Here is a 26913-nt window from a genome sequence, read left to right as displayed (position 1 = left end):
TTTTCATTTGTTCATTCATTCATTCATTCATTGTTCTTGTGAGCTAAGTACAAAAAGTAAACAATTCAATAGACTCCCCAACAGAGGGGACTGTCTTGTGCATTTTTACCTGGTGTAGAACCATGCACAAAGTTTTGCATTTGGTAAACTCTCTGTAAATATGCTCTATATCTTAACAAAATTGAATTACCTGCTACACAACAGGTCTCCCCCATTCTTCCAAGCACCTCATGTCAAGGTCATTTATAATTATTTTATTGTTATCATAGTAGTTTCCTCTATTTTCATTGGGTAGCCATTTCTACAAAAGCACCCCACATGTATGCCCCTTTTGCTTAGGTTAATAGCAAACTATAAAAACTACCGCATCCCATCGGGACTGGTTCACAAATTGCAGATTCAAATGAATGCAAATTGGCACCTGAAAATTTCAGAGCCAATCACTATACCAACCACTTAACTAGGAAGAAATGAGAGTTAAGATACACAAAAAGTAAAGCAAATAAAATAACTAGAAAAATAACTTAGAATGTTTTTCTAATCATGATACTCTTTTTACCAACGAGACTTAAACATTGCTAAAATGTTTCATGTGTTATTCTAATTTATAACACTTCACTGGTCCATCAATTTCATGAAAATTTAAATTGAATTTTAAATCTGTTTTCTTAATGCCATAATGTAACAAATTAAAAAAAAAAAATAGATGAGAACACTTTAACTATCTTAGCTACTTCCAAAAAATCAGCCTAGGAAACCCTAGGGAGCACAGTTCTACTCTGACACACATGGGATCACCATGAGTCAGAATCCACTAGATGGCAACTGGTTTGGTTTTGGTTTATTGTAGTTTTAGGAATTTCTGGGTGGCGCAGTTAAGCGCTCAACTCTTAACCGAAAGGTTGGTAATCTTAATCCACCCAGAGGTGCTTCAGAAGAAAGGCCTGGTGATCTCCTTCCAAAAGATCACAGTCATTGAAAACTCTATGGAGTGTAGTCCTATTCTAAAACACGAGGTCGCCACGAATCAGAATTGACTCGATCGCAACTGGTTTGTTTTGTTTCATCTTTTACTTATAAATTCAACACAATTTCTTCAAGTATATAAAGAGAGCCATTCTGCAAGGCATGGTGCTGGGGACTATAAAACATACATAGCTAATCAAAATAATCAAACTAGTTGCCACCAAGGGCTTAACCATTTGCATCACCAAGGGACTCCACATAGCTGAATAAGACAATGCTTATTCAATTCATTTTGTATCATATACTTAAAGAGGTAAATACAAGATATCTATGTTGTTGTTAGGTGCTGTAAGAGTCGGTTCCTACTCATAACGACCCTATTTAGAAGGGAATGAAACACTGCCCGGTTCTGCGCCATCCTCAAAATCAACAAGACACCTATACTGTAATATAGGTATTCACTGAAATGTTAAAATGTTTAAAACATTGGCATATATGGCTTAGATAGCATGTTTTTGTATCTTGCTTGATAATATTCAAGTTTTATAAAATACTTCTAGGTGAATAATGGTATTTTGGTTAAGTTTTTAAAAAGGATCCTCATCTCTTAAAAACATATACTAGAATATTTATAGAAAAAATTATATGTCTAGGATTTGCTCCAAAATAATCTGAGACAGGGGTAATAGACCGAAATAAGACTAGCCATGAATTATTAAAATAGTTAAATCTGAGTGATACGCAAAAGGGCGTTCGTTACTGTACTTTTGTATATGTTTGAAATTCCCGTAATAATGAAGGTCTTTTTTAAAATAGTGTGTGTAGATAGCTATCTCTTCACAACCAAAAAAATTTTTCTTCCAAAGACCAAACATATCCTCTGTCATGCTCATGCTCAAATATTAGATATAACTATTATAAAATTTACCATATTAAAACCAACAACGACAAAACACAATGATATTAATTTAAATTAAATTGTTCCAGGAGTCCTTTCTGTCTCTGAATCCCTTCTGCTCTATCAAGTTACATCTATCCCTCTCTAGTATATGAATGATCTGAATCATACCCAAAAAACAATGGAAGAGTCGGTCTCCTCCGAAGATCCTGAAATGGTACCTCGAATTGCCACCAATCTGGTATCAAACCAGACAGTCTGAAACTTAAGGCCTTCTTTAAATGTCTAAGAAAAAACCAGTGGCCATCGAGTGGCTTCTGACTCACGGTAACCCCATGTGTGTCAGAGTAGAACTGTGTTCCACAGGGTTTTCAATGGTTGGTTTTTCGAAGTAGACTGCCAGGTCTTTCTTTCAAGGCACCTTGCGGTGGGCTCGAACCTCCAACCTTTCATTTAGCAGCCTAGCGCATTAACCATTTGTACCACCTATGGGCTCCAAATGTCTGATATAACTCATTAAAGCAGGGATTCAACAGCAGCAGCCTCATTCACTGTATGTCTCAATTTTCTATACTGTCTGGCTCAAGAGTCAGTGGTGTATACAGCTCTGAGAGCCACCTCTGGCCCAGCCTTCCAAATACTGGTTCCACTGTAGGTAGGAAAGAAAAAAATGAAAGAGTCAGATAGAGGTGGAAGGAGAGGTAATACGAAACTGCTATTCTGATTCCTACAGATTAATTTAAAAGCTTATTTCTTCATAGCACATACTCTTAAAAGATTTCAGCACTCAAACCTTTTAATCCTATTTAGATGCAACTTTTATCGCATGGGGAAAAAAAAAAAACTTTGAAGCTCTGCTTCCAAAAGAACCAGCAAACAATGGTCTTTTAACAACTCAGAATTTTTTTTTTTCAGTTTTATAACTGTCAACGTACTTGTGTAAGGTGCATATGGTATTTAAATCAATAAAAGGACAGATATCTGAACTTCTTACCCAGTGTTTTCCGACTTCTTTCAACAGCTGTTCTTCGAGTTTGTTCAAACATTGCTTCCAAGTCAAATGTGCGGGCTTTTTTTCCTAAAACAGGATCAAGTGGCACAATCTAAGTGTCTTGCACTAAGTTAGCCAAAATTTAGGCACTCAATAAATACTCACTGACTGATCAGTAACTATTTAGACTGTCTAATTTATAACATGTCTCTAAGATAACCATAAAATATCAAGAAGAAAGTTTACTTCACAGGGAATTTTTAACAACAATTAAACTCTAAGTACCATTAGCCAGTCAACTGTTCCATCTTCCTCTATCTCTTGAAGCTACATCCACAGCCCTACCTACCCCTTGGAACTACAACACTGGTAAAGCAGGCCAAATGAAAATATGTTGTTGTTGTTGTTAGTTGGCTTTGAGTCGACTCCAACTCATAGTTACCCCATGTGAGCAAAGTGGAACTGCTCCGTAAGGTTTTTAAGGCTGTGATCTTTCGGAAGCAGCTCTCCAGGCCTCTCTTCAGAGGCGCCGCTGGATGGGTTCGAATAACCAACCTTTCGGCTAGTAGTTGAGCACTTAACCATCTGTGCCACCCAGGGACTCCTCTGAAGGAAAAATGTCCACACACTAATCCCTGGAACCAGTGTTACATCACATTGCAAAAGCAATTTTATAGGTGTAACTAAGGTAATTGCTGTTATTGTTAGCTGCTATGGAGTCTTCCCTGACTCATGGAGACTCCATGTGTTACAGAGGAAAACTGCTCCATAGGGTTTTCTTGGCTATAGTCTTTACGGAAACAGTTCACCAGGCTTTTCTTCTGAGGAGCTGCTGGGTGGGTTCAAACTGTCAACCTTGAGGTTAGCAGCTAAGCAGAAATCTCTTGAGCCACCCAGGCTCCTCGAAAGTAAGTACACATACTTTAAAATAGGGAAATTATCCTGGAATATCCTGGTGGGTCCAATCTAATCACATGAGCCCTTAAAGCAACGAGGCAGAAGAAATAAGGCAGAAGTCAGACAGATCTGAAGCATGAGGACTAGAAGCCCTGTTCGTATAACATCAGAAAGCGCCATCTCTTGAAGGACTACTGTCAGTCTGCAGCTCTCAGTCTGATGATGCAAAGATTTAACTTCCTAAACAAACACCCTCCTCTGAGTAGGTCACAAAGCAATCTTTCTTTCTCTCAGGACTTCCCAGAAGTGTCACCTAAGCTAGAAACTAAGCAGGATTTAGAGGGTGGATGGGAAAAGTGTCAAAAAATTGCAGATGTACACGGGAGCTAAAGGAATTCGGTGCTGGTGCAACGGAAAGTGCAGGACCGGGGTGACAGCTTGACATGCCCTCCCAACCTGCAGCTCCTGAAGCCTCTGCAAAAAGGAGACTGGACTCATCCTGAGGTAGTCACTCACCGAACCCGGTAAAGCCCATGGTGACCGCCAGCTGTGGGTCGGGTCCCGACGCGTCTGCGCCTGTCACTGGGGCAGGAGAACAAGAGCGTGGAGGTCTTGTTAGCACGGTGGCCTTGGCTACCCCAGCCCGGCCCAACCTCCTTCCCGCCCCGGGCTCGCCTCACGGAACCCACCTTCGCTGGGCCCTGGTCGCTCCATGGCCAATCACCTGCCGCAGCACCAGCTTCAGCTGCAGTCCAGCAACCGTGAAGACTCGCGGCAAACTCGGGAGGAAGTGTTGCCTCGGATCGTCATCGCCGTTCCCAAAGCCAAGAGCGGCACCTCTCGCAGAGGCACCAAGGCTCCCGACGCAGCGCCGCCCTTGCGGACGGGATGAGAAGAGGCACCTCCGAGGCGGCCTCCCAAGTTAATCCACTAAAGGGAACAATTATCTGGAGTTTCTGTAACACCCTTTACTTTTTCAAACGCATTTACTGCCAAGGTAATACTTAATCCTCACAGAATTCTAAAGAGACGTTAACAGTCTTCCTTTCTCTGCGTTATCCTTCTCTATGAAAAAACCACCATAGTTCTCCACTCAGTATTATTTTAAGGAAGAAACAAGGAGTATCTACTACATGACTCAAAATCACCCAGAAAGAATACAAAAAACCTGAGTAGATTAAAGAGTTGTCAAAAAATGCTCTAAAGTTCATCCTTCTAGCCCAAGCCTCCCACTGCCCTTTAATCATGCAATCATCCTTGGCTATAGTTTGCCAGCCCACAGCAGTGTTTCCCTGTTAAGCATTGAATTGTGTCCTCCAAAAGTAGTATGTGTCAACCCGGCTACTCCATGATTCCCAGTATTGTGTGATTGTCCACAATTTTGTCATCTGATGTGATTTTTCTGTGTTGTAAATCCCACCTCTAAAACGTTAATGAGGTGGGATTATCAGCAGTTATGTTAATGAGGCAGAACTCAATCTACAAGATTAGCTGTGTTTTAAGCCAGTATCTTTTGAGATATAAAAGAGAGAAGCAAGCAGTGAGACAGGGGGACCTCATACCACCAAGAAAGCAGCGCTGGGAGCAGAGCACATATTTTGGATCCGGGATTTCTACGCTGAGAAGCTCCCAGACCAGGGGAAGACTGATGACAAGGACCTTCCCCCAGAACCAACAGAGAGAGAAAGCCTTCCCCTACAACTGGCACCCTGAATTTGGACTTCTAGCCTCCTAGACTGTGAGAGAACAAATTTCTCTGTTAAAGCCATCCACTTGTGGTATTTCTGTTATAGCAGCACTAGATAACTAAGACAGTTCCCAAAGCCATTTATTCACATATTTATTATATATGTCACTTCATATTGATTTGAATTTCTTTATAATGACTCCTTTTCTATCCTATGAATTAATGCCATATTAATTATCTCAAATCTCTTAAGTATAGCCAAGGCATTTACAGTCCTAATTAAGTGTTGCTCAATGAAAATATTTCATAAAGTTACTCATTAGCACCACTACTAACTTTAGTCTTAAATCTCAATTTGTTTTACCTATATACCCTAAATGATAATGATCAAATCTTATTTCCACTGCTCTTAGAATAAAATTCAAAGTTATTAACCTGGCCTCCAAAGCCTTTCCTGTCTTTCCAACTTCATGTTGTTTCCACCACACCAGCCTCCTTTCAGATCTACAAGCAGGCTCAGAACACGGTGTTCTAAAGACTCTCCGACTCTTCGCCAATCCCTGTGCTCTTCATTTGCCCTAGTCATCCTCCAGGTTTCAAATTAAACTTCACTTGTTCTTGTAAGCATTTACATACCTTCATAGACCTTGTCCAACTAATTTAGGATTCTCTTTCATGTAATCTAGTACCTCTCCTTCCTAGTTCAATGCTTGCATAGACACTCAGTTAAATATTTGAACAAAGAAATGAATAAGAAAAAGAAAGTAATTGTGAAGGCAAAATCTACTCTTAAGTACAAGATGTCATATAACTTGAGACAACAAAGATAAGTTTCATCACAAGAGATTACTGAACCTCAAAAGTCAATGTGAACGTCAATTACTAAGGCTAGTTCAGTGCCTTTAACAAAACGTTATTAATGCCACTGTCTCTTACTACAGATAAGTAGGCCTTAGGTGTTAGAATAAAACTTTATGAATGCAGCTCATTATGTAACCCATAATCTAATCAACATAAATGTTTATTTCCGCTCCTCAGTAGTCAAGGATTTGAAGGTAAGGCCTCCAGATGACATATAAAATTTTAAATGGTAAAGTACTGAAGAAAAAAACAGAAAAATAAAAGGTATCAACCAGTGGAAGCAGATAATCAAGATTAGAGAAAAAGCACAAGAAAAGGTATTTGCTTTTGATAAAGGATGGAGGCTATAATTGATTTTCTTGGAACAAACAAAGTGTACTTACTCATTAATCAAGAGAGACAGTATAGCGTTGTTGTTAGCCACCCTCAACTCATAGTGACCCCATGCACAACAGAAGGAAACGCTGCCTACTATAGCTTTTTTTCTGTTTTGTTTTTTTTTTTTACAGTTGCCATCAAGTTGATTCTAACCCATGGTGATCCCATGTGTTTAAGAGCAGAACTGTGCTCCATACGGTTTTCAATGGCTGTGACGTTTTGGAAGTAGATCGCCATGCTGTTCTTTTGAGGTGTCCCTTTCAAAGCACCAGCTTTTAGGTTAGTAATCAAGTGTTTAACTGTTTGCACAACCCAGGGACTCCTCTGGTATAGCATAGTGTTAAGCAAATGAGTTCTGGAACCGGCATGTCTTGGTTGAATCCTAACTCTGATAATGCAATTTTGTGTGAGTTACTTAGTCTCTATATGTCTCAGTTCCTCATCTGTTAAGTGGATATAATAGTAATAGCACCTATCAACTCGTAGGTTTCTCTGGCGAGTAAATGAGTTAATTCTCATACAACAATTAGATTAGTGCCAAGTATTTATTACACACTCAGTAAATGTTGCCCATTAGAAGGTGCCAGACGCTTGTGAGAGTAGTGAAGACACAAAACAAAGTCCCTGCCTTTACAAAATTTCCATTCTAATGAAGAGATTTTTAGAAAACTTAAGTACCTATGGGGGTTAAATAAACAAACAAAAAAATCCAACTGCTGTTTAGTCAATTCTGACTCATAACGACCTATAGGACAGAGCAGAACTGCCTCATAAGGTTTCCAAGGAGTGGCTGGTGGATTCAAACTGCTGACTTTATGGTTAGCAGCCAAGCTCTTAACTACTGCACCATCAGGGCTCCAACCTGGGGGCTAAAAAGTCAACCTTAAATCAGAAATATGGGAAGCTACTCGAGCAGTGGTTCTCAAAGAGAGGTCTGCAGACCTCCTTCTGGGGTCAATGAGACCAAAACTATTTTCATGGTAATAGTAAGATATCATTCATCTTTTTTGCTCTGTTGACATTTGTACTGAAGATACAAAAGCAATGGAGGGTAAAACTGCTGGTGCCTCAGCACAAATCAAGTCAGTGGCAAAAAAACTGTTGTAGTAGTCACTGGATTCTTCACTGTTACACATCCACTGTCAACAAACCAGTTTCCTTTAAGAATATACTTAATAAAGCTGTAACATTAATTTTATTAAATCTTGACCCTTGAGTACACGCCTGTCTAACACTCAGTGTGAGGAAATGAGAAGTACACATAAAGCACTTCTGATTCTTATCAAAGTACAATCACTGTCTTGAAGAAAACCACTTGTGCAAAGCAACTGAGTTGTGTGAACTCATAGATTTTTTCATGTAACATCATTTTTACTTGAAAGAAAGACTCACAAAGTATGGTTATTCAGACTTAGGTATTTGGTAGAAATTTTATTGAAAATGAATGAAATCAGCTTGTCGCTGCAAGGAAAACAACTGACAGTACTAGTTGCCAATGATAAAATGAGAGCATTCAGGAGAAAATACCAATCTTGATAAACTTGTATCATCAGCCACTCTAAACCTGACAGCATCCCAATATTAAGACTTTTCTAATGAGATCAGTGGAGAAATGAACAGGTGTGACTTTTTTTTTCTTTTGTTTAATGAAATATGTCAACACTTGGAAGTTCTGCATATCTCAGTGAATCACTTTCTTCCAAATGACCAACACATAATGTTACAGAATCATACATCGATAAAAAATCCACTCAAAATGCAAGATAGACCAGTGGACTTTACTTTTAAAAAGTACAAAAAAGTTCACTGATGGTTTGATTCCCCATGGCATCTAACCTTTAAGAATCTACCACTTGTCAAGTTTTGGTATAGTATCCAAGAAGAATACACACAAACACCTGGTTATTTAGGCTATTAAAATACTTCTCCCCTTTCCAACTACGTATCTGTGAGGCCAACTTTTCTTCATATACTTCAATCAAAAAAACATATCACAACATACTTACAGCAAAAGCAGTTATGAGAATCCAGCTATTTATTATTACCCATCCCATTGCCATCAAGTCAATTCCGACTCATAGCCAACCCAATAGGAAACCATACGGTTTCCAAGGCTGTAATGTTTATGGAAACAAACTGCCACATCTTACTTCCAAGGGGCAGCTGGTGGGTTCAAACCGCCAACCTTTCAGTTAACAGCAGAGCGCTTTAACCACTGTGCCACCAGAGTTTCTATTTATTATTAAGCCAGACATTAGGAGGTTTTTCAAAGATGTAAAGCAATGCCATCCTCACTGATTTTTTAGTTTTGGAAACTATAGTGATTTTTTCACTTCAGTTAACATAAGTATTACTTATATAATATGCAGTGCATTTTTTATTTTTTAATATCTCATCATTTTTTGAAAATGACAAATATTAATAAATATAATCCATACAAATAAAAAGCTCTTTGGGATTCTCAATAGTTTGTAAGGGTGCCAAAAGATCCTTAGAGGAAAAAGTTTTGAGAATCGCTCTTCTAGAGAAGGGGTTGACAAGCTTTTTAGGTCAAGGACCAGAGAGTAAATATTTTATACTTTGCAGCCATGTGGTCTGTGCAGCAAGTAAACTAAGCTGTTGTCGTGCAAAAGCAGTCACAGACAACATGTAAATGAATGGGAATGGTGGGATCTAGTTCCTTGGGAACATTGTTCCTATGCAGGAATATTATGCCAATATTGCAATGAGCCCTGGTAGTGCAATGGTTAAACACTCAGCTGCTAACCAAAAGGTAAGCAGTTAGAACCTACCAAGCACTCTGCGTTGGGGCAGGAGGGAGGGACCACTACAGCCTAGGAGACCCTATGGAACAGTTCTACTCTGTCAGAATCAACTCCACGGCATACAGCAACATTGCTAGCTCATCCAATTTCTCGAGTTTAAACTCCCCATTGTAAATTTTGTCTGATAGGCCATCAGTTTTCAATCTGTAATATAGCAAATAAAAGCTGGAGGCCCATCTGCCTAATTTGTTTTTAGTTGCCATGGAGTCTATTCCAATCCATGGTGACCCCATGTGCACAGAGTAGAACTGCTCCATATGGTTTGGCACAGTGGTTAAGTACTCAGCTGCTAACAGAAAGGTCAGGGGTTAGAACCCACTAGCAGCTCTACAGGAGAAAGATGTGGTTGTCTGCTTCTGTAAAAATTTACAGCCTTGGAAACCCTATGGGGCAGCTGTACTCTGTCCTACAGGGTCACTATGAGTTGGAATGGACTTGCCTACAGTTGGGTTTTTTTTTTTTTGGGGGGGGGTGGCCTTTAGGAAGCAGATCACCACACTGTCTTCCTAGGTGCCTCCGGGTGGGTTCAAACCAGCAAGCTTTCAGTTCAAGTCGATTGCTTATCTGTTTGGCCACCCAGGCAACCTTTTATATAACAATAATAATGAATCTAATTTTTCCTGGTAGATTTCCTATGATGTCTTAAAATTACAAAAACTGGTAAAGTCATAAAACTTTGGATATTCAGAAATTAGTCAACCTCTGATTTGAAGGAGTAAAAGGTAATTCAAATGGCAAAAGACCACTTTACAGTAATCAAGTTATAGACTTCCTAGGAACTATTAAGAATATAACTGAATGAAGCTTACCTAGGTGAGATTCTACATAAGGACTGCTTTTACAAAGAATGCCTGGATTCCTCCACTCAAGTTGCCTTCTGTATGAAATGAAGGCTGTCTTACCTCTCCTTCTTTTCTATTATTCTGCTACACACATCCTATTAGAACAATTGTCGTGATGCATTTTAACTGTCTATCTCTGCACAAAGCACCTTGAGGACAGGGAATATTTTGTCAGTTTGGTATCCCCAGCATCAGGCACAATGCCTGACACAAAATAGGCATTCAGTTTCTGTTAGACTGCATGACTTGTAAATATCCACTTGGGATGAAAACATGAATTAAAATCGATCTGCTCCCCCGAGGCAATAATGGGAAATTAAGCTGGGCAGCAACCCTCCTGCATGAATGAATACCTCCTACACAAACTAATTTTTAACACAAATCCAAACGGTAACAATCCACAAAGGCCTGATAACTTTTAATTTACACTGAAAACGACGGAGGAGGAATGTAGTGAAATTTTGGCTCACATATAACCTGTTTCTCACAACAGGCTACCAACACCTAACCTCCTTATAAGAAAAAACGTAACTGTTGCCGTCGAGTCAATTCTGACTCATAGCGACCCGACAAAACAGAGTAGAACTGCCCCATAGGGTTTCCACGGAGCAGCTCGTGGATTCCGAACTGCCGACCTTTTGGTTAGCAGCCAAGCTGTTAACCACTGCGCCACCAGGGCTCCAACTCTCTTATACATTGAGACACGAACTGTCAAAAAGTTGCGGTTGCTGGATTCCGACTTGCGAAGTTCCAGGCCCAAGATCCAGCGCGCGCTTGAATCCGCCGGAACCAGAGCAGCCTCCGCCGTCCGCCACACCAACCCGACTCCCACCTACCCGGTCCCTGTTCTCCCCTCCCACCCCACCCCATACCATCCGCCCCTCTTCTTCCCCAGTTCCTCTCCTTCCCTTTCCTCCCTCCCCTCGACTTCTCCCTCCGCCACCGCACTCAGCCCGCTTTAAAATAGTCTCCCGCTCCCTCGCTCCGCCTTAACGTCCACGCCCCTCAACCGCTTCCTTTACCTATAACCAAAGCGGCGTCTTCAAATTCCTCACCAGATGAACCGGAAGTACGTCACTCGGAAGCGCCGAGGCGCTCGTTTGGCGCGCGCGTACTAAGCCGCGCTTCTCGGCTAGGGTTATTGGTTTTCTCTTTCTTTTTTGGTGTTTTCCATACGTTGGTGTCTCAGACAGTGTCCGCTGTGTCTCTGATTTTAGAGATGCCGTCTTCTTTACTGGGCCCGGCTACGCCGGCCCCTACGGCGGCCGCGGCCGCAGCCTTGCAGGAAGCTCTGGAAAATGCTGGGCGGCTCATCGACCGTCAGTTGCAAGAAGACCGCATGTACCCGGACCTTTCCGAGCTGCTCATGGTGCCTACCCCAAGTGAGTGATCGGTGCGCGTTTGGTGACCTTGCTTTTTCAGCAGAAAGGACTTCTTAACTTAGTTCTTATCCCCCGGGTTGGTCCCGGCGAAGACATCCTGAGACTTTTGGCACTCACTGTTTGCTGCATTTTTGAAGAGCGGGAAAGAGCCTATTTTCATTTTTTTCCTATCTTCATTTTCTTCATTGCGGACACTTGAGGGCTTGAGGGAACAAGAATGAAGAGCCAGCCCCCAGTTGAAGCAGAGGAGGCAAAGACCCCAACCTTAATGAGCTCCTGACTGCTCCCAAGTGTTTATTACTAAGGCCAAATGAGTTAGAGTTTGAATTTTTAGCTTCTTGAGGTACCATCCTTGTTCATACCTCGTATTAATATTTGAGTAGAACGAAAGAGCAAACGAAGTTAATTTGGAAATTTACCACGTTCACTCAAAGATGTTATTTATTATGCATAAAGGTACTATAATAGGAAGTGCTGGAAGATATTAAAAGAGCTACTGATGGACTAAAGGAAGAGAACAGGGAAATCAGAGGTGATGGACAGGGAGGGTGAAGCTGAGTATGTGCCAACGAAAGAGAGACGACTGGAAAGTAATTCTTTTAACGGTTTTAAATTATGGCCAGGCTCCTCAAGGCGTTTGGAATTACATAGTTAGCTAGAAAAAAATATAACCCCTTTGTGAGATGAAATTGGAGAAAAACAGAAGTGTGAGTAAAATAGATACAAAATTTTTGGTGTTAGCAAGAACCAAGATAATCTAACCAGAATAAACTATGTAATGTAAATCCGAAAGACATTTTTGGCGATTTATAAAAATCAGTAATTGAGTAAACTCACGGAAGAAAAGGTAGAAACAAAGGAAAGGTAGTATTTGTCCCTGACAGCTACTTACCAATGGGTTTGTCTTGTAAGAGCTGAGTGGTCTATTAGTAACCATCAACCTGAACAGCAATATTCACCTGTGTCCCCTTAAATTAAGTTTGAAAGCAAACTATAAAAGCAGTCCATATCTTCCGGTCCTACACTAAGCATACCTGACCCTACTCCTCCATACCCACCTTTGCACACTTACCTCTTCAACCAAGTCTCCTACTTCATCCTATTCCCAGTTACACTGAACTTCATTTACATGTTTTCCATAAGAGTCATCTCTTTAGGATATCATTATTTTACATGTGCTCTTCATTGTTGCTGGATTGTTCTTTTTTTTTTTCCTTGTCTGACAGACTCTTTTTCCTGATTCCCTTAAGTATCACTTTCTCAGTAAAGTCTTTCTTAACCATTCCCATTCTCACCAAAGTTACTGATTCCATCTTTCGTGCTTCCCATTGCCATTTGTCACTTGGAATTTTCTATTAAAATTATGTTTTAGGATTAAGTAGAATGTCTGGGATTTGTTTCAAAGTAATCTGTCGGGAAAGGAGTGCATAGTGATATAAATGAAACATGATTGGAATGTGTTGATAATTATTAAAAGTGGGTAATCAGTACTTGTTAGGTGTTGTCGAGTCGGTCATAGCAACCCCATGTACAACAGAATGAAACACTGCCTGGTTCTGCACTATCCCCACAATCGTTGCTATGCTTGAGCCCATCATTGGAGCCACTGTGTCAATTCACCTCGTTGAGAGTCTTCCTCTTTTTCGCACACTGTCTACTTTAATAAGCAATCAGTACTTAGGGATTGATTATATCTTTCTCTTTCTGTGTATATAAACTTTTTAATTTCCGTAATAATATTTTTTTAAGTTCTTGCATATGTTTGTTTCCCCCAGCGTCTTTGTACTCTAAACAAAAAAAGAAAAGCCCATTGCCACAGAGATGATCCTGAACTTGCATTGACCCTATAGCGTAGAGTAGAAATGCCCTATAGGGTTTCCAAGCCTGTAATCGTTATGGAAGTAGGCTACCACATCTTTCTCCTGAAGAGCAGCTAGTGGGTTGCAACTTCTGACCTCTGGGTTGACAGCCAAATGCTTAACCACTGTGCTACTGGGGGTCCTTCAGTAGGTCATCACTGAGGTCTAGCAAATACCTTGTTCAGGACCAGGCAGAAGAGGCTGAACTAGGCTCATGACCTTAGTGATCTGGGTCTTGGAGCAAGAGAAAAGCTGACCAATGAGAACACTTTATATAGAGTTGTCTGTGGTTTGTTCTGCAATAAAATAGTGCTTTTATGTTATTATTTGTATTTGTATTCCACTTGATTAATCAGTCTAGTAAAATTAGGGTAATAGCACGGAGGAGAAATTAATGAGGAAAAGGCATAGATTGTTTTAATCTATAAATGTTTAAGGGTGCTTATCCTCCATTCAGTATTTTGTTTGCCCACAATTGTTTTTTATTAAAATCTCAAAGCAGTTTTATAAATATTTTCTAATTTTGGATTAATAAAATAAGAAGAAACTAAATTATTGAACAAACATTTTCTTTGTTATGGAGTAAGTTTGTGAAAGATAGTCTTTCATTCAGGGCTGAAATCAGTAACTGCTGCATTTTAGCAATGGAACTTCTCAGGTCTGCTGATTGTCAGGCCAGAACTACTTTTTCTCTTTACCTTTAGAGCCACTAGATACATAGTTTTTTTGTAGCTTGTAATGCTTTTTTATATGCCCAGTTGATGAGTAAAACTTTGTTATTTTAAATAAGTGCTTCATTTTATTTTTTTTGTAGATAATCCCACTGTTTCTGGAATGTCAGATATGGATTATCCTTTACAAGGACCTGGTTTGCTGTCAGTACCTAACCTTCCAGAGATCAGTTCCATCCGAAGAGTTCCTCTCCCACCTGAACTTGTTGAACAGTTTGGGCGTATCCTATTACTTTCTATTTAACCGTTTAGAAAGTGTTGAAATTCGTATTCTCATTATTATAATTGTTTTGTGTTTATGTTATATTTAAGTTCATTTAAAGGTTTTATTTAAAATACATTGAAGTATATGGGTAGATTGCAGTTTGCCTAGTAATTTTTGTATAAAATTTGATTTTGGAAATTGAGTCCCATTTTAATTGTTTGGGCACATTTAAGAGAATGAATTGTTTAAAATTAACTGCATTTTTTAATGATTTATTGCAAAGTATTACTTTCCAACTAAGTGCTATACGGGGACATTTTTACTACCACAGTTTTTCATTGTAAAGACTTGTGTTTTTGTTCTCATATTTTAACATTTTGAAACTCGGATGTGGCTCAAAATGTTCAAAACAAACAAAAAACTGCCAGGTATTTCTTTTTTCTCTTAAAAAAAGTTGTTGGTATGCTTTTACACTTAACATTGTCTTAGAATTGAGGAAGTTTAGAAATGATTGCATTTCTAAGGATCGTAGTAAGAATCTGTATCTCAAGGTATGAGAAACTCCGATACTAATGGCATATTTTCTAGACCGAGTAGCTAGAGGAATTTTCTTACCCTCTAAAAATAAAGATTTTGTTTATCTTAAAATACGGCATACCCTATAAAAAGCCCCAGGCTTACAGTTATTTGCTAGAAAGCATTTAAATGAATCTGTATCTCTCATTATAAAGAGATCAAGATGCTATACAAAAACTTAATCTGAGACTTTTTAAAGTATATTAATTTATTTAAAAGTAAAGAATTATTATGATTTCAATACAGAGTGATTTAGGAAGGGAAAGGAAATGGAAAATTAGGAAAAATATTTCTGAAGTAAGTAGAAAAATTAGCATTATCTAATAGATATTTTCCCTAAAGCTTTCAGTGTTTCTCTGAGTTTTTGTAAAATAGTATTGTCAAATATATAATGCACTTTATCCCATACTCTGCGCTTTCTTGGTTCCTTAATATTCTTCTTTAACCCTTTGATTTAATCCTTTGATATTATACTCTTCATGAGACATTTTTTTAAATTAGGAAGTGATTTTATTTTCATGGTTATTTCATTGTCTTATATTACAGAACATAGTTTTTCATCTATTTTTCAATTGCATTATTTATAAGAGGCTTGCAAATTGTCACCTGGCTATGACTTTAGGGTAATATGTGCCTTTTTGTCACTGTTGCTCTTTTACTGCTGTAAAAACTGGTCCAGTAAGATAGTTTTATTTTTTGGTTTTTGTTACTGTTGAGAATAAGATAGTTTTTTTAATATCAAAAATCAGTGATATTCATAATTATTATTTTTTTGAACTTGGTAATGGTAAGAACATTACCATTGTCTTTCAAAATACATTTTAACCAATGAGGATGGCTGTACAACATAATTGATGTCGCTAAATTGTACACATGACAAACGTTGAAGTGGCAAACATGTTCTGTATTTTTTTACAATTAAAAAATAACATTTTAAATGGTCAGTTAGCATTACTTAGCAATTGTAAAATTTTAAGTGTTTCTCGTACACTATGGCTAAGGTATTCCATTTGTTATTTATGTTAAAGAGTGGATAAATTTATGATATTTTAATCATTAATTTTCAACCAAAAGCTTTTGAAACAAGTTTAAGAAAGATGAGATTGAAATCTTTCTACCTTACATCCACACTATCTCAGATATGCAGTGTAACTGCATGATGGGAGTGTTCCCTCCCATCAGCAGAGCTTGGCTTACAATTGACAGTGATATATTCATGTGGAACTATGAAGATGGGTATGTATTTAAAGCTGGCTTTGCTTTAGCATGATTAGAATTTATGTCATCTTTATCTTGGCTCGTGGTCTCATTGGAAGCTACCTGATTTCTCTTTCATTTATCTAATGTCTGGCTTAGTGCTTCTTAATTAATATGCATATCAATCACTTGGGGATATTGTTAAAATGTAGATTCTGTTTCAGTAGTTCTGAGTGAGGCCCGAGAGTCTGCATTTTTAAGAAGCTCCCAGGTAGTGCTGGCTACTACTCAGTAGCTAGGGTGTAGGTCTTGAGCTTTTATCTTGTATTTTTTTTTTAAAAAAAAAACAGAACCTATTGCTATCGGGTCTATTTGGACTTATAGCACCCTATAGGACAGAGTAGAATTGCCCCATAGGGTTTCCAAGGCTGTAATCTTTATGGAAGCAGACTACCACATCTTTCTCCCACAGAATAGCTGGTGGATTTGAACCACTGGCCATTTGGTTAGCTGCCCAGCCCTTAACCACTGCACCACCAGGGCTCCTTTTATCTTGTATAAAGATAGTATTATCAGTAATTCTTTGAGAAATGGTTTGACATTTTTTAAGACCTCTTTTTCTTTTGGAGTGGGAGTTTGATAATTAATTGAAGTGACTTAACAATTTTATTGTCATTCTGTGGGCTTGATCTTTCCTGCAAATTAAAGGTATATAATAGTGTCTGAGTGAAGGCCCAAGGCACTCTTGCTTAAAGATAATGACTTGGTGATCTCCCTCGTGGCTGTTTGAGATACATTTCTGCTTACTTCCAATTCTCTATAATCTTTAGGTTAGATTTGGGATAACAATACAAGGTCCATATAGTTAAGATGTTACTCTTGCCCCTGAATAATTAATGTAATTCTTAGGAACACACACACAAAAGATTGTATCATTGGGTTAGAATTGACACTTAATGAAAACGTGTATCTTAAATGAAACAGTTTTTGTTTGCTGTTGTTTTCATAGGTTTTTTTTTTTTTTTGCAACCTGTAAATCTTTTTTTTTAACTTTAGATGAAAGTTTACAGAACAAACTAACTTCTCATACAACAGTATACATATTGTTTTGTGACATTATTTACCAACCCCATGACATGTCAACACTCTCCCTTTTTGACTTTGAGTTCCCTGTTACCAGCTTTCCTGTCCCCTCCTGCTTTCTAGTCCTTGCCTCTGGTCTGGTGTGCCCCTTTGTGTCATTTTGTTTTATGGGCCTGTCTGTCTAATCTTTGACTGAAACGGTGAACCTCAGGAGTGACTTCATTACTGAGCTAAAAGAGTGCCCAGAGGCCATACTCTCAGTATTTCTCCAGTCTCTGTCAGGCCAGTAAGTCTGGTCTTTTTTTGTGAGTTAGAATTTTGTTCTACATTTTTCGCCAGCCCTGTCTGGGACCCTCTATTGTGATCCCTGACAGAGCAGTCGGTGGTGGTAGTCGGGCATCATCTAGTTGTACTGGACTCAGTCTGGTGGAGACTGTGGTAGTTGTGGTCCATTAGTCCTTTGGACTAATCTTTCCCCTGTGTCTTTAGTTTTCTTCATTCTCCCTTGCTCTCTACAGGGTAAGACCAGTGGAGTGTCTAAAATGGCCATTCACAAGCTTTTAAGACCCAGTTGCGCTAGATGTTCCCTGAGACCATGGTCCCCACAGTACTTCAGGGAGTTTGGATATGTCTCTGGAGCTTGCCTTGGACAAGTTGTGCCGGCTTCCCCAGTATTGTGTACTGTCTTACCCTTCACCAAAGTTACCACTTATCTATTGTCTATTTAGTGTTTTTCCATCCCCACCCCCGCCCCATAACAATCAAATATTGTTTCTTTTTGAGTGTAAAGCTTTTCATGAGTTTTTGTAGTAGTGGTCTCATACAATATTTGTCCTTTTATGATTGACTTATTCATTCAGCATAACACCCTCCAGATTCATCCATGTTGTGAGATACTTCGCAGATTCATCATTGTTTACCATTGCATAGTACTCCATTGTGTGTATGTACCATTGTTTGTTTATCCATTCATCTGTTGATGGACATCTTGGGTGTTTCCATCTTTTTGTTATTATGAACAATGTTGCAGTGAACATGGGTGTGCGTACGTCTATTCGTGTGATGGCTCTTGTTTCTCTAGGATATATTCCTAGGAGTGGGATTGCTGGGTCATATGGTATTTCTATTTCTAGCTTTCTAAGGAGGTGCCAGATTGTTTTCCAAAATGGTTGTACCATTTTGCATTCCCATCAGCAGTGTGTAAGAATTCCAGTCTCCCAGCAGCCTCTCCAACATTCATTATTTTCTATTTTTTGATTCCTGCCAGTAATGCCGGGGTGAGATGGTATCTCTTTGTGGTTTTGATTTGCATTTCTCTAATGGCTAATGATCGCAAGCATTTCCTCATGTGTCTGTTAGCCACTTGAATGTCTTCGGTGAGGTATCTGTTCATTTCCTTTGCCCATTTTTTAATTGAATTATTTGTCTTTTTGTTGTAGAGATGTTGGAATATCCTGTAGATTTTAGAGATTAGACCTTTGTCAGATTTGTCGTACCCAAAAATTCTTTTCCCAGTCTTTAGGTTCTCTTTTTACTCTTTTGGTGAAGACTTTTGATGAGCGTAAGTGCTTAAGATTCCAGTTATCTAGCTTATCTTCTGGAATTTGTGTGTTGTTAGTTGTGGTTTGTATCCTGTTAATGCCGTGTATTAGGGCCTCTAGCGTTGATCCTATTTTTTCTTCTATGATCTGTATAGGTTTTGGTTTTATACTTAGATCTTTGATCCATTTTGAATTAATTTTTGTGTATGGTGTGAGGTATGGGTCCTCTTTCATTTTTTTTGCAGATGGACATCCAGTTTTGCCAGCACCATTTGTTAAAAAGACTCTCTTTTCCCCATTTGATGGACTTTGGGCCCTTGTTGAAGATCAGGTGACCGTAGGTACATGGATTTACACTTGAGTTCTCAGTTCTGTTCCATTGGTCAGTGTATCTGTCGTTGTACCATTACCAGGCTGTTTTGACTACCGTAGCTATATAGTAGGTTCTGAGGTCAGGTAGTGCAAGTCCTCTAACTTTATCCTTCTTCTTCAATAGTAGTTTACTTAACCGGGGCCTCTTCCCTTTCCATATAAAGTTAATGATTAGTTTTTCCATCTCTTTAAAGAATGTTGTTGGTATTTGGATTGGGATTGCATTGTATTTGTAGATTGCTTTGGGTAGAATTGTCATTTTCACAGTGTTGAATCTACCTATCTATGAGCATGTCATAATTATTTTTATTGTTGAAATTTTGTAATAGCAGGGATGTATGTTTGTGATTACATTTCATATCCCTGTGCATTAATCACCTTGACCCAGTTTGTTTTATTGCCATAACATACTCATTTTTATACTAAGGAGTAAAACCTCTTCATTTAGGCGTGTATATTCAAGAAAACCCAATGCAAAATTATTATAGAGTAGATAAATGTGAGAATAATTATTTTCTTTAAAAAAGGTTTTTACTTTAATGAAATTTGTCACATTTTCATTAACAGCTTATTCATCGTTTAACAAATATTTATTTCGCCTAGTATGTGTTAGGAGCCCTGGTGGTGCAGCGGTTAAGAGCTCAGCTGCTAACCAAAAGGTCAACAGTTCGAATCCACCAGCTGCTCCTTGGAAACCATACACAGCAGTTCTACTCTGTCCTTTGTGGTCACTACGAGTCAGAATCAATTTGATGGCAGTGGTTTACTGATTTTGGTTTATTATGTGTTAGGCACTGTTCTTGTGCTAGGAATAATACTGAGTGAGAAAATGTGGTCTCTATCCACGTGGAACTTACAGTCCAACTTTGCTGTGTATTCACAGTAGAACTCATTTGAAGGATATGCTTATCGAAAACGTCAAGGCATATATACTGGTATAAATCTTTAGTCCACAAATTCAGCTCTGCAAAAACTTCAACTAGACTTAGTCTCAATTGTTCTATTAACTTTCTATTTTAAGTCCTAATTCCATCTGGATAGCAGAAACTTAATCTGGTTTAATTCATTGTTCCCCAATTTCCTCTTTCTCAGTTTGGGGGCTGTGCCAGTTATCGAAAGGGCTTATATAATGCCAGAGCATTAAAAAATGGGGCAATCTCGTCTGCATAAGTTGCCATTTAGATCTTTCTTTTTTGCATGGCCCTTTTTACTTGCATTTTTGTTAGACTGTTTGATGTCCCGGTGCTCTGTTCTGGTTTTCTTTTTTTTACAGTTTTTTTTTTTTTCTTTTAGTGATCTTAATTTGGGCAATTTATGTTGACCTAACTTCAGGTTCACTGATTCTTTCCTTGACTGTATCAAGTCTGCTGATACAGTGGGTATGCTTCTCTTCCAAAGCAGGTTAGCCTTTATCGTTGGAGGAGGGGAGTAACTTTTCTGAAGGCGGGAGTTAAATAGGTCTTGGATTTTGTTGTTAATGTGTTTACTCTCGATACATCATAGGCTTTAAGTTCACCTTGAGTTGATGGAGAGGTTGTCTTAATGGTCCTGTTTCACCTTCAGCGTTAGACTTTCCCTGTGAGCCTGTGCCCTCTGCATATTCTTTCCCTTCTCCAGTGGTAGATTGCTGTGATTTGATACTTGATGCTTACAGCCTGGTCAGGGAGGTGGTGTTGAGAGCAGGGCTCATACTCAGCCTTAGGCAGTTCTTGTGTCCCTGAGTCTCAGGACTGAAAGAATTTTTATTTTCTGGTTTATTTTTTATTATATTCTATGTATACCTGGAGCCCTGGTGGCCCACTGGTTAAGAGTTCAGGCTGCTAACCAAAAGGTTGGCAGTTTGAATCCCCCAGCCACTCCTTGGAAACCTTATGGGGCAGTTCTGCTCTGTTCTGTAGGGTTGCTATAGGTTGGAATTGACTCAACAGCAATGGGTTTGTTTGGTTTTTTAATATATATTCTATATTCTTGTAGTGAAGAATATTGTGAGGTGAAACCCCATTTTTATTTATATGTGTAACATGTTTTTCTTCAACTTTTGACAGAGGAGACCTTGCCTATTTTGATGGACTTAGTGAGACTATTCTTGCTGTGGGGCTTGTGAAACCAAAAGCTGGTAAGAAATAAAAATACAAGGATGAGGTTATGTTTTTGGATATGCATAGACTCCAAATATTTTAGGAGTGAATGAAAACACATTTTAAATAGTTGAATTTCCTACTGAAGTTTTTTTCTGAATTAATTCTAAATAGAACTATATAAAATCACTAGGAATAATTAATATAGTTTACTCACTTTAATGGTATAAGTGAGTCTGCCTTTAAAAGTGTTAAACTATAATTCCTGCATTTTTATCTGACTTTTTGTTGTTTTCTTGATTTACTTGAAGTTTTTTAAATTACAGACTCTTCATCAATTACTGAATTTATTGTAAAAAGCGTTTTCGTCTGCATAGTTTTAGTCTTGATATCCCAAATCATAAACCAGCTCCACCTGGTTTATGAAATTCCAACTTCACTAAAGTTTCTGTAATCAAAAATGACTTCTTTGCATAGCATAGTGACTGAATGTTTCAAGATAGGACTTCGTTACGGGAAAGCAAGTATTCGTAAAGCTTAAGATTTTTAAATCAGTTTATCCTGAAAAGTCATGTGTATTTTGAGGTCATTCAAGTAGAAGCTGTGTGCCTTCAGCTTTATTGACTTGAACAACAACAAAAAAAGCTGTGGCTTTTTGTACCCTTTAACATTCATCAGTGAAATTAAAACCAAATGAGAATATAAGCTTTGTTGTATTTTCTATGATATTCAACAACCTTAAGTAGGCCAAATGTATACACATAGAGAAGTCTATAATCATAATGGTATTGTATATTTCCTTTTACTCTTATTAGTGAGACACAGTGTGTGTGCACGCGCGCATGCGCGCACATACGTGCGCTTTAGGTGAAGGTTTACGGAGCAAATTAGTTTCCCATTCAGTAGTTGTCTTAGTCATCTAGTGCTGCTATAACAGAAATACCACAAGTAGATGGTTTTAACAAAGAGAAATTTATTTCTTCACAGTAAAGTAGGCTAAAAGTCCAAATTCAGGGCGTCAGCTCCAGGGGAAGGCTTTCTCTCTCTGTCAGCCTTCTCATCTATGTTCCCCCGGACTAGGAGCTTCTCTACACAGGGACCCTGGGTCCAAAGGACACACTTTGCTCCTGGTGCTGCTTTCTTGGTGATATGAGGTCCCCCTGTCTCTCTGCTCATTTCTCTCTTGTATTCAAGAGATTGCCTCAGGACACAGTATCCTGTAGATTGAGTGGTGCTTTACTAACACAACTTCCACCCATCTTCCCTCATAAACATCATAGAGGCAGGATTTACAACATATAGGAAAATCACACAGTACCAGGAACCATGGCCCAGCCAAACTGATACACACATTTTTGGGGAGACATAATTCAATCCATGACAGTAGTTTTTACAGAAATTGTTCCATGACATGGGTTGTACTCCACAATGTGTCAGCACTCTCCCCATTACTACCGTGAGTTCCCCATTTCCATTTGTCCAGTTTTCTTGCCCTTTCCTGTCTTCTCATCTTTGCTTTGGGGCATATGTCGTCCTTGCCATCTCATGTAGATGATTGTTCTAAGGAGCACTTTCCTCACGTGTGTTATTGTTTATTTACGAGTTTGTCTATTATTTGGCTGAAAGATGATCTCCAGGAATGACTTCAGTTGCAAGTTAGAAGGGTGTCTAAAGGCTATAGTCTCAGGGGTTCTTTCAGTCTCTCTCAGACCAATCAATCTGGTCTTTTTCATGAATTTGAATTTGTTCTACATTGTTTTTTTCCCTACTCTAACTGGGACCTTTTATTGTGATCCTGGTCAGAGCGGTCATTAATGGTAGCCGGACGCCATCTAGTTCTGGTCTCAAGCTGGTGGAGTCTGTGGTTCCTTTGGTCCATTAGTCCTTTGGACTAATTGTTTCCTTGATTCTTTTTCTTCACTCTCCTTTGCTCCGGACGGAAAGAGACCAATAGTTGTATCTTATATGCTCACTCACAAGCTTTTAAGACCCCAGATGCTACTCACCAAAGTAGGATATAGAACGTTTTCTTTTTTTTTTTTTTTTAATTGTGCTTTAGATGAAAGTTTACAGAGCAAATTAGTTTCTTATTCATAAATTTATACGCAGATTATTTCATGACATTTGTTGCAATTCCCACAATGTGTCAGCACTCTCCCTCTTTCAACTCCGTGTTACCTGTTTCCATTCATCCAGTTTTCCTATCCCTCCCTGCCTTCTCGTCTTTGCTTTTGGGCAGGTGTTGCCCATTTTGTCTTGTATACTTCTTTGACCTAAGAAGCATGTTCCTCACATGTGGTAATATTTGTTTTATAGGCCTGTCTAATCTTTGGCTGAAAGGTAGATGTCAGAAGTGGCTTCAGTTCTGAGTTAGAAGGGTGTCTGGGGGCCATAGTCTCAGGGGTTCTTCCAGTCTCTGTCAGACCAGTAAGTCTGGTCTTTTTTTGTGAATTTGAATTTTGTTCTACATTTTTCTCTCACTCTGTCCAGGGTCTTCTGTTGTGATCCCTGTCAGAGCAGTTGGTATTGGTAACCGGTCACTATCTAGTTCTTCTGGGCTCAGGCTGGTGGAGGCTGTGGTTCATGTGGTCCATTTGTCCTTCAGACTAATATTTTCCTTGTATCTTTGGTTTTCTTCATTCTCCTTTGCTCCAGATAGGATGGGACCAATAGTAGAACATTATCTTTATGAACTATGTTATGCCAATTGACCTAGATGTCCCCCAGGACTATGGTCCTTAGCCTTCAAGCCCAGTAACTCAGTCCCTCAAGGTATTTGGTTATGTCTAGGTTGTTTCCATGACTGTGCCCCCTGTGTGCTGTATTATATATATGAATAGACATGCAGTACATACAAATATGTATGCAGAAATATCCATAGGCAAACCTATATACGCATGTGAGTGTACACCCATAACCCTCCCACATCTATTCAGCATACATATCTAGCTGCATATCCAGTCATAAATTATTGTTTGGTATTACTGTTGTTGCAGGGTGATGTATGTTATAGTATTTGCCTTTGTTGTCTTTTATTCTTCTGTACCTCTCTGTGTCTTTCCTTGTCTTGGATATGTTGTGCTTACTTCACCCATATTGTATATTGCCTTTCCCTTCACCACAGTGAACACGTGTCTACTCTCTAGTTAGTGATTTTCCCTCCCTCCCTCTCCCCTCCCTGGTAACCATCAAAAAAAAATTTGTTTATCTGTGTAAACCTTTTCTTGACATGAGACAGTATTTTTGGATGTCATAACATGACAGTAATAATTGTACATACCATCTCATGCCATAATACCTTAAACAATACCTTAGCATAAATTGATGTTATTTTTTCCAAAAATATTCAAAGTAAGTGGAAAATGTATTTTGTCCTTGTTTTTATGCCCCTTCTGAAACTCAAATTTATCTGGTTTTGAGATATAAACCCATTTGGGAGAAGAATTCATTCTTCTCTAAAAGATGAACCTAAGTGGTTAAATTTCCTCTAGATTCTATCAAGGTCCTACTATTTTGCCCAAGAGATAACTGTAGGTCTAAATTTTGTTTCCTATACCTTATTTCCAAAATGAAATCTTTGTATCTTAATAAACCTAAATGATTTTGTAACTTAACACAGATCTTAAATGGTGTTCAATACTGAAGTGATATTTCCTAAGGTGATTTTTTTGGTAGTATTATTTATTTACTTAAATGATCATAGGTAGTAATTTTTAAATGTTTTATAGACATTTTAAAATGTTTATCAAAATTAACCGGATTTAGACTTTTCATATACTATTCAACCACTAGTTCATTTTAACAGTAACACCATGTTCAACTAACGCTTAAGTACTAGAGGTTTTTCTGAAAATAATTCCAACTCCATATCTACTTACTTTATCTTAGGTATCTTTCAGCCTCATGTACGACACCTCCTGGTTTTAGCAACTCCTGTGGATATAGTGATTCTTGGACTCAGCTATGCTAATTTACAAACAGGTATGGCAATCCACTTTTTTTTTTTTTTTTAATATGTTGGACAATGTAATATTATAGTTTAAAACTAACCTGTCTCACTAAGTTAACTCTCCAGCCTATTAGCTTGCAGGAGAATAATAGTTCCGTATAGATACAGGATCTTTCAGGTTAGTTGCTCCACCAAAAAAGAAGTATTTTGGCTATATATACCATATTAATTTGTAGTTCTTAAATGTCTAACATAACTGCAGGGTAATAGAACAGAAGTAATTGATACTAGACTAGTGAGTTTTTTAATAATGCCTTTTATTTCTTTGTTTCTAATTTTTTAACGGCCATTTTAACATGTAGAGCACTGAAATGTAATATGTTATCTTTTTTACCCTTAAAATAAGATGCTCTCAATTTATTACAAACACACTTAAGGTTTATTTTGTATTCTGACAATCTGTTTGGGTGAAATAATGTTTACTTTCAGTGACTCAAATTAGTGATTATTATTTCCATGCCCTCAGGCTCTTTTCCAAAATTTAATACTTTGGGTTAGTTTTTTGTTTGATGTTTTACTGTGTGTGTGTGTGTCTGTGGTGCACACGACCGCATGTGTGCAAGTATGAATATATGTAGTAGGTTTTATTTAACTTGAATTATCAAATTATTTGTATCTAAAACTTTATAGTAATTTAGAAATGTGTGCTATAAAAGCCTTTGAATACTTCAGTAAGAATTCAGTGAGAATATCAATTCTGAAGATAATGCAGGAATTGTTTTAAACTTTAAAAAAAGTGATAAACCGATTCCTGTTTTCTGTCTTTAAAAACAAAATAGGTTCTGGAGTTCTTAATGACAGTATGTCTGGTGGAATGCAGTTGCTTCCAGATCCTTTATATTCTCTTCCCACTGATAATACTTATCTTTTAACGATAACTTCCACTGATAGTGGCAGAATTTTCTTGGCTGGAAAGGATGGCTGTTTATATGAAGTAGCATACCAAGTAAGTCTCACATTTATAAACATTTTTTCCTCTCCCATGATAGAACGGCGGTATATAGACTTTTGTTTTTATTTTCTGATTGTATAAGCACATTAATATATTCTTTTTTATATGCAATGTTTTATTGTGTTTTTGGTGCACATTAATATATTCTTGATGGAAAAGAAAATATTCAAACATAGACCTGAAGTTTAGTCCTCTGTGACTGCATCATGCCCGCAAAACTCAGTCCTCTTTCCAAAGGTAAAAGCCATTATCAGTTTTGTGTATAGCCTTGTAAAACATAATACATACATTGATGTACGTTTATATACAAATATATTTATAGGTATGTATTTATGTGTGTGTACACACATACATATGCATAGTGACTTTTATATCTGTATGATTTACTTGGATAGTCGCATTTTTGTTTCACGACTTGCTTTATTCTTAACAATATATCTTGAAAGTCTTTTATTTTTTTCATTTTTTTTTTATTGTACTTCAGGTGGAGGCTTACAGAACAAATAGTTTCTCATGAAACAGTAGTACACATATTGTTTTATGACATTGGTTAACAACCCCACAACATGTCAACCCTCGACCT

At 38.1% G+C, this 26913-nt stretch overlaps 2 protein-coding genes across 7 annotated transcripts in view; one reads left to right on the top strand and one right to left on the bottom strand.

The window, feature by feature from the left end:
• Window positions 1-5098, bottom strand: part of WDR70 (WD repeat domain 70) — a 335096-nt gene extending 329998 nt beyond the window's left edge. Inside the window, exons 1-3 of the mRNA XM_004387889.2 lie at window positions 4442-5098; window positions 4269-4334; window positions 2859-2942 (exon numbers count right to left, since the gene is read on the bottom strand). Coding sequence (XP_004387946.1) covers window positions 2859-2942; window positions 4269-4334; window positions 4442-4466 — 175 coding nt within the window. The 5' untranslated portion in view covers window positions 4467-5098. The remainder of the gene's footprint in view (window positions 1-2858; window positions 2943-4268; window positions 4335-4441) is intronic.
• Window positions 5099-11457: 6359 nt separating this feature from the next.
• Window positions 11458-26913, top strand: part of NUP155 (nucleoporin 155) — a 69428-nt gene continuing 53972 nt past the window's right edge. The window contains exons 1-6 of one of the 6 annotated variants that reach the window (XR_002825835.1): window positions 11458-11727; window positions 14401-14538; window positions 16238-16334; window positions 21337-21407; window positions 25258-25350; window positions 26158-26324. Coding sequence is in view for 5 of the 6 variants with exons in the window: in XM_004387887.2 (XP_004387944.1) it covers window positions 11565-11727; window positions 14401-14538; window positions 16238-16334; window positions 21337-21407; window positions 25258-25350; window positions 26158-26324 (729 nt within the window). In the remaining variant the exon portion in view is untranslated. Of the gene's footprint in view, window positions 11728-14400; window positions 16335-21336; window positions 21408-25257; window positions 25351-26157; window positions 26325-26913 lie in introns of those variants that run through there. The other 5 variants (XM_004387887.2, XM_023742005.1, XM_023742003.1 and 2 more) reach the window with 5 other exon arrangements.

This window comes from Trichechus manatus, unplaced genomic scaffold (assembly GCF_000243295.1).
Source record: "Trichechus manatus latirostris isolate Lorelei unplaced genomic scaffold, TriManLat1.0 scaffold00197, whole genome shotgun sequence".
Lineage (NCBI taxonomy): Eukaryota > Metazoa > Chordata > Mammalia > Sirenia > Trichechidae > Trichechus > Trichechus manatus.
This window is presented reverse-complemented; position numbering and strand designations above follow the sequence as displayed.